This window comes from Octodon degus, unplaced genomic scaffold, assembly GCF_000260255.1.
Source record: "Octodon degus isolate 3935 unplaced genomic scaffold, OctDeg1.0 scaffold00037, whole genome shotgun sequence".
Lineage (NCBI taxonomy): Eukaryota > Metazoa > Chordata > Mammalia > Rodentia > Octodontidae > Octodon > Octodon degus.
The window spans coordinates 16,290,750-16,299,189 of NW_004524613.1; the positions used below are offsets into that span (position 1 = coordinate 16,290,750).

Genomic DNA, 8,440 nt, shown 5'->3' on the forward strand with positions numbered 1-8,440 from the left:
TTTCTAGCTTCTATTAAACTTCCCTGTCATCTCAGTAAGTTCCCAAGGTATATTCTTTCCTCATTCTTGACTAATGAAATGTCATCTGTGAGAGGATCAGTCTGGCTTGCCCATTTAGAAGAGATGATGTGTTTGAGAATTCCTGTTTGTGACACTGGGAGCAGAACTGTGAGTGTTAAGTGTGGTATGTATGGAATTGAAATTTGAAAGCCTCAGCAAATAATCTCCTTCATGATTTTTAGGTGCATCTTTATACATCATTTACACAGTAGACTTGTAACATGAAAATTTCTAGAATCAGGAGCAAAAGTTTGAAATAGGTCTAAACCCTATATTTAGATATGGGCCAACCCTTCCTGATCACTGTTGAGCTGTGATCAAGAGAGGATGAAGCTCTGCTACGCAGTCTCTTGTGTTTATCCTAGCTCATCTTTGCTCATTAAAGATAGGTCCATTGTCGGTGGAATTATTTTGGCACAAAGGCATCGGCCAGAGCATCACAGTTGTTGTCTCCTGCCAGGTGTGCATTCACATTGGTGTGATCAATTTGAGAAGAAATCAGTTCCCATCAGCCTCTATGTTCCTACTGACAGATTGAGGATTTTGCTGTGGACTTACCCGGAGGTAGCAAGCCAGGTTGCTCTGACTTCGAGTTTCATACAGATATTAGAGGTGATTCTGTGTCCTGCACCATATTATGAGCTCATCTTAAAGGAATCGAGTATTTTACATTACTTGTTTCTTCCATTTTCCAGAGGATTTAAGGTTTTAGCTTCCAAATAACCAGGTATGATCTAAAGTGATGTTTTCAAATTTTAAAAAGTGTATTACAGTAAAAGACACACTGCCATTTATTCCCCTAGAATATTACCCCTCACTTCAAACGTACTTATCCCATTGTTTTTGCCACTTTCTGAAACGTTCTAAAAGTTCTTTTTTGTGAATGTCTTTAGTTGTACTGTCATGCCTACCTTGATATCCTGAATGGACTTGAAACTTTGGCTTGTAATTCCAGCACTCAAGAGGCTGGAGGATCCCAAGTTCAAGGCCACCCTAGGCCACGTAGTTCAAGGCCAGACTGAACTGCATAGTGAGACCCTGTCCCAGAAAACAAAAGGAGAAAAGAAGGATGGGAAGGGAAGAGAACAGGAAAAAGAAAATGGCAAAAATAATGCGATAACTGTGCTTACAGGAAGGGAATCTTTCTTTGAAGGAGATTAATGGCAGTATATCTTTTGGTGTAATAGGTTTTAAAAATTTAAACATCCACTGTAGTTTTCTATCACCTCTTGTGTATCTACTTCCTGGTACGCACCAAGGAGATGATACATATTTTGTCAGTACTCTTAATATTCACACTTCTTGTAGGAGAAATACTGTTGTCTTCTATTAAAAATAAGGAAACTGTGGTACATACTAAATGGTTTGCCCAGGTACAGGACTCAAAGCCAGTACTTTTGCCCCTAAGCTGGCTAAGTAGAAATTTGATATTTTGCTTTTTATATTCCTGGTCTGGTAGAACTGATAATAATGTTGACTGAATTGATCTGAATATTAAGTCACCTCGAATTGAGTCACTGTAACTCAGCAACATGCTATGCATATTGGACATACTTGCTGTGCTTACAAGAAGAAAGGCAGCATATCCATTTTACAGAGGAGGAAACTAAATTCCAGGGTGATCAGGCAACTTGCCTAAAGGCATCCATCATGACTAGGGGCAGCAGGCATTTTTGAACATAAGGGCCACGTGACATATTTAGTGTCAGTTAAGATCATAATTCTTTCAGTCTTCTCCATTTTTCCTAACACAACCACATTTCTAACATGCTTCAGGTTTCCTCTAATTACTTTTCTTTTCCAATTACTTATCTTATCACTACAGGCAAATGACTTGCCTATTCTTATCAACCTCACATGTAAAAGAAAGATAATTGTAGTATCTACATTAGAAACAGATTAAATGAAAATTCAGTGTCTAACATAGATTAAATGAATTGATTTAATAGATTTAATAAATTAAATGAATAATGCAACATCTAACACATGGCAAACACTAAAGTGTTTCACATACTTCCTCCATTTATATGTATAGAATCTAGCATTGTACCCTCCTGACACAAGGTGAGGCTAAATTTTGAAAAAAAAAAAAAAAAAATTGCAAAGATCACATCTTCTAAGAGAAACTTCATTTGTACACATGTTGCCTTTACTTGCCCCGATGTTCCACCGGAGACATCTGCTGTCATCTGACTGTGTAAAAGGCAGTGGCAAGTGAAGTCTAGGTGTGTATAGGCAGCTGTCAGTGAGTGGCACTGCAGAACACTGTACTGTCTCACTCAGATCTCATCCTTTCCTACTGATCCAGGGCTGATGTGTGATTAGCTTTCAGGTGGTCTGAAAATTCCAGAAACATCCATGATTAAGAGGCTTATTTTAGTTTGTTCTTTTAAAACGTGACTTATCCCTGGAAGACCGCTAGAAATCCCTGTGGTCTGGTTTCTTCTGCATAACCTGCATTCACTAATGAGCCGGGGCTCTCAAGTGGCCATTCACTCTATGTTGTCTAGAAGGATGATGTCCCTTACTTTTTTGATGATTCCATTCTTCTCAAGGTGTTTCTCTCAATGTAGTTTATTTATGTCTGAGTGAAAAACGAAACTGGATATGCCTTTTAGAGGAGTGGGCCCGGCATTGGACACCTGCTTGTCATCAGCCAGTACGAAACAAATGTGAACTAATGAGCAGAGAGAGGCAGGCAAGATAGCTCAGCAGTCTAAAAGCACCGGCGTAGTCAAGCATAGGAGCCAGGAACCGCATACTGCGCCAGCCCTGCCCCCAGAGTGGGCTGAGCAGGCCACCACAAAAAAAAAGATATAGAGATTTTTTGGATTTTAAAAGAGAGTTGAGTGAGAATCACCTTTAAGTTTAAAAGCTCGTTAGGGACAGAATCTCCCTCTTATTCTACACCTAGTCCTCCAAGCCCAGAACCTGGTTACATGTGCTGGTACTCACTATACGTCTGCTCTTTGGCCTTCAGTGGCTTTCATTATTGTTTGGCTAGAAATGAAAGGTATTTTATTCATTTATTCTCTTAACCAGAATTCTGTGTAGCATGGTGAGACAGATAAGGTCATTCATTTCCTTATAGAACTAACATTTTAGTAAAGAAGAAGTGAAAGAAATGCAAATAATTATGAGATACATGATTGTTTTGAAGGAAATAGAGGAACAGTCTTTCTAGATAAGATAGAAAAGGCTCCCTCACATCCTCTGAGGAGTTGACTTGTAAGCTAAAATATAAAGGAGAAATAACTGAGTATGAGCCATGAAGGCAAGAGCATTACTACTCTGTAGGCCATTGAGGAGGGGAAGAGTGTAGCCTTTTTGAGGCTCAAAAATGAAGGATGGCTAGAGGCCCCTGACCAAAATAGGAAAGTAGTAGGTAATGAAATTGGAAGGGGACGTGGAGGCCAGAGATGTGATAAGGGCAAGAAAACTGCCTAGAAACTGTAACTGCCTTTGTAGCCCCTGGTGATTCGAATTTTGAATGAGGAAAGAGACATCATAAAGGAGATATGGTCTGATTTCTTTCTTTTTTTAGCATTCTTTTTTTTTAAATGTATATAGGGTCTCACTACACAGATCAGACTCCTAGCGATCCTCCTGTTTTCAGCCTCCCAAAGCTGGGATTACAGGCGCGCGCCACCACACCTAGTCTTAGTCCCCATCTCAGTGGGCCCCCAGGGTGGGGCCAGCGCAGCACTCTGGGGATCAAACCTGGTCCCTGTGCCTGCCTAAGAAGGCGCTTTAGTCTGCTGAGCTATCTGGCCGGCCCGATCTGATTTATTTCTGTGTTTTTAGGTGTGTTTGTTACTGTAAGAGGATGGTGACATGGACTAAGAGGAGGAAGATAGAAATAGAAAACCATGGTTGGGTGTGAATAGTACCAGTATTTCACAAATGAAGGCAGTGGATTACTGCAGTTTGAATTAGGCAGCAGGGAGCAGGAACAGTTTTGGAGTCAAGAAGACTGAGAAGTAAGGTGAAGAGGTTTGGGGATGAGGGAGGGGTGGTATTTAAGAATTTTGCCTAAATTTATAAGTTGCAGATTTCCATGAGATATCACAGGCTTGGATCCCACTAAGATTTGCTCAGGATGTATGAATCTAGAATTCTGCCTAGACACGTAAACATGGGAAACACCACATATAGAGGATGTTTAAATCCTAAGGCTTAGTGAAGGGTACATTTCCCTTACCTCCTGAAAACACGTCATGCTACTTATGTGACTAGTTTAAGGAATTGCTCCTTTAGGATACCAGCAGTAATACAAGTGTAGAACTACACCCATTTTACTGCAAAATACCCATTTAAAATTTGTGTCACCAAAGACAGGAAGGTGAAATGGTACCCTCGGCGCCATAAAACCGCTGTCCAAGCTTGTTTTTCAAAATAATCCATATCCAGATGGTGTGACCAAGTTCAGCAGTGCCTGGTTGGCTGTGTCCTAATAGGTCAGGTGTAACTTAAGCTCCAAATGCCTTATGGCAGTCATAAATTAGACTGAAGATAACTGAGATGAGGCAGGTGTGCTTGTTGAGTTGATTAGAATCAAGGGCAACAAAGCTGGCAGAAATTGTAGCCCTAGATAAAGCCTTGGACTAGAGACAAGTAGCTATTTACTTGATGAGAATTTTGGTAACAGAAAAGCAAGAAAGAAGATGCAGAATTAGGTTTTTCAAATTTGAGATTTTTTTTTTTTTTTTTTTTTAAAGTGAAGGGTCTACAGAGCGTTCAGGATCTCACTACTAGATTGGACTTGTAGTGATCCACCTGTTTACAGCCTCCCAAGAGCTGGGATTACAGGTGCATGTGCCACCATGCTCAGTCTCAGTTGCTGTCTCCACACGCCCCGGGGGCGGGGCAGGCCTGGGAACTGGCCCCTGCTCCTGCTTGCAGGAGCTTTAATCCGCTGAGCTATTTGACCATCCCTAAATTTGAGAATTTTTTTAAGGAACATAGGAATAGCTTCGTAAAAGGCAAACGTGGGGCTGGGGAGATGGCTCAGTAGAATAAGCGCTTCCCTGGCAAGCGCAAGGGTCTGAGTTCAATCCCCAGTTCCTCAAAAACAAACAAACAAAAAAAAGGGCAAACATTTCCCAGGGAACCTGGTTAACTCTGGGTTGGTGTTGAGGACCCAATTTTTTTTTTTTTTTAAATTAAGGCATGGTCTCATTCTGTAGTCCAGGCTGGCCTTGAGCTCACAGCAATCCTCCTGCCTCAACCTGTTGAGTGCTGGGATTACTAGGGTGCAGCACCACACCCAGCTAACAAATGATTCTGATACAGATGACTCATGGACCACGCATTGAGAAATACTTAGTCTAGAAAGATCTCTGGACTATCTAGTTAGCTCTCTTTTAGAAATGTGGAAACAAGTGTGTGGCAAGGGTCTTGCTCAAAGTTGCAGGGTGAGTTGAATGTCAGTGCAGTGTAACTACTTACTCTTTACTCTTCAGCCTAATGGGTGGGTGAAAAGCCAGTCTGCCTCCCAATTCTCAGGTTGCCTTCCTTCATTCTAGTTTGGCTTTTCTTTTTCCAAAGCATATATCACCTTCTAATTGAGAATAATTTACTAATTTACTGTTTGTTATTTGTGTCACCTCCAAAAAATAAAAGCTTGTTTTGTTTCACTGTAGTATCCTATATGCCTCAAATAGTGCGTGACCCATAGTATGAGTTCAGTGAATATTTGATAAATGGACAGATGAAAAATATTTTGTTAAACTACAAGTTAATGGGCATTGTGGAAAAGTATCAGCCATTAGGTATTATTAGTACAAAATAAAGTAGATTTTTTTTTTCATTTATTTTGTTCTGCTTGAATCAGAGGTTTCAGGAACAGCTTGTTTATAAAAGAGTAAACACTAAGGGAATCAATCCTATAATAGTAACAACAGCAGTAGTAATGCCAGTGACAGTACCATTTATGGAATGGTTCTCTATGAAGTTCTAAGCTAAGGATTATCTCATCTAAGGTCTTGTTACAGCCCAGAGGTGAGGAACCAGGATTGGGTTTTCCAGAGGAGGAAAGGTGAGGCTCAAGAGGTGGAGTCACTTTTTCTGGGATACACAGCCTAAACAGATTTGGGATCTGTGATCCTTACAATGAAGTTACCAGTAACATTCAGGTTTTTGGGGTGTTTTCTGTTCAGAGGAAGAATTGAAAAAGCTAAAGGACTAGGTAGCATCACTCTTTGGGATGCCCCCAGGCCAAAAACATCAGTCTCCAAGGTGGTATAAAACCACAGACTGGAAAAAAAACATTTTTTTTTCAGCTCCACTTTCCAGCATTCCCCATACATCCAAATGTTTCCATTCTCACATTACAAAGAACCTTCATCCTGAACTGGTGGGCTTTTCTCACTTCTTAGACAACCTCCCTGGAGCTGGCCAAGGAAAATTCCAGTGGTGACAGGTCATGCTAAAGAATTTCTAGGGAGGCCTCTGCAGCCCTCATTCACACCCCACCTCCTAAGGAAGGGTGGATGGAAAGGGAGCTCCTCCACCCACTTTCTGTAACACTTTGCCGTTAGGCCTCAGGAAGGGGCTGAGGGAGATGATGGCTTTATAAATATGGGCATAATGGAACTCTTGTGAGACTTGGATGGGCCTTTGAGTTCTGGATACACTGTACCTTTTAAACTGCTTAAGAGCAACAGAATGAAGTATCACAACCTGCTGTGGATAATGTTGGCATTCATTCTTAGCTCTGGCAGCAAGGACTGGTCACGCTGCACACATAATGGCAGCAGATCTCATTTAATTTTTATAACGGACAAGATGAGGCATCACTGTCCCACCTCTGGGACACCTCTGAGGCGGCCTCGAGAAATTAGAAACTTGGCCAGTCTCATGGCAGTAGCGAGAGGTAGAGCCATGTACAGGCTGAGTTCTGAGGTTTGTCTTTGCTAGCAGGGCTGGTTAAGAGCATGGACTCTGGAGCCGTACTATTTGGGTTTGAATCTTGACACTGCAACTATCTGGGAGATGGTGGACAGGATACTTAGCTATCACTCTGTGGCTTGTTCATCTGTAGCATAGGATTTATTTAATCCTCAAATATATGAGGATTAAATCTATGTTAAAAATGCACATATATATACATACATACATACTTTTTTTTTATCTGATGGAAACAATCTCAGAAGTTTCAGGATTTTTGTAACCATCCTCACCCCCGCCACTGCTGCCTGCAGATTGTGTCCACATGCTTAAGCAAGCATCGTATATAGAGGATTCATACATTGCACTTATGAGCAGTGTCTGGCATATCATTAGCCCCCGCAGATGTTAGTGGTGCTGGGTATGATACTGCTAAGACACCGAGGGTATCGGAAGGCAGGGATGGGGGGGTCCAGCTCCCAGTTGGTATCATCCTCTGGGGTATATAGATCCAGGAAGAGAGACAGGCACTGTCTAGGTACTCCTTCACAGATTAGGTAAGAACGAAAAGGAGAGACAGTCATTATTTTGCATATAGTTAATGTTATTTTAACGCTGTAATGATGAACATGTATCTTACTAATTTAAAGGTGAGAGGACATGGAAGTGTTCAGAGTTCCTGATCAGGCCACATGAAGTAATAAGATTAGTACTTAAAACTTTCCCAGGGCTGGAGAGATGGCTCAGTGGTCTGAAGCACCTACTTAGAACAAGCTTGGCAAAGCATCAGGGACCACGGTTCAATCCCCCAGCACCACATGCCAGCCGGCCCCGCCCCCTGGTGGGCTGAGCTGGCCACACACACACACCTCTCTCTCTCTCTCTCTCTCTCTCTCTCTCTCAAATAAATAAAAAAATTAAAAAAAAAAAAAAAAAAACCTTTCCCAGAGATAAATTGTCTCAGAACAGTTTTGTGGTGTGCCATTTATTGGAATGAGTATCACCCTCCAACCACCACCACCCTCAGTCTGACCACAGTGTCTTCCGCCTGTCTCCCTTCCCTCTGGGAAGCCTGGGCATCTCTGTTCTTCTGCCATTGCTTTGTGCCTTTTTGTAACTGCATTTCACTTCTCTTGTAGCTTAAGAGTTGGACGGTGGAGGACCTTCAGAAGAGGCTCTTGGCTCTTGACCCCATGATGGAGCAGGAAATTGAAGAGATTCGGCAGAAGTACCAATCCAAGCGGCAGCCCATCCTGGATGCCATTGAGGCTAAGAAGAGACGGCAACAAAATTTCTGAGCAAGACTGAGCCCTGGGCTCTTGTGAATTCTGGACTGCTCGTCCCGTGTCTGTCAGCCAGCACTTACGCTAAGTCGTTTCTCCACAGCACCTTTGTGAACTCAGGAATGTGCGCCAGTGGGAAGGGCTACTTGACGGTCACTGTGCCATCTTGATGTGTGTATTTACGTTGGCCAGGTAGATTATTTCGAAGA

At 42.0% G+C, this 8,440-nt stretch overlaps 1 protein-coding gene across 1 annotated transcript in view; it reads left to right on the forward strand.

The window, feature by feature from the left end:
* The window catches only part of Stk4 (serine/threonine kinase 4), a 104,096-nt gene extending 95,662 nt beyond the window's left edge, over positions 1-8,434 (forward strand). The window contains exon 11 of the mRNA XM_004630939.2: positions 8,088-8,434. Within this exon, the coding sequence (XP_004630996.1) occupies positions 8,088-8,246 (159 nt within the window). The 3' untranslated portion in view covers positions 8,247-8,434. The remainder of the gene's footprint in view (positions 1-8,087) is intronic.
* The last annotated feature ends 6 nt before the right edge of the window (positions 8,435-8,440 follow it).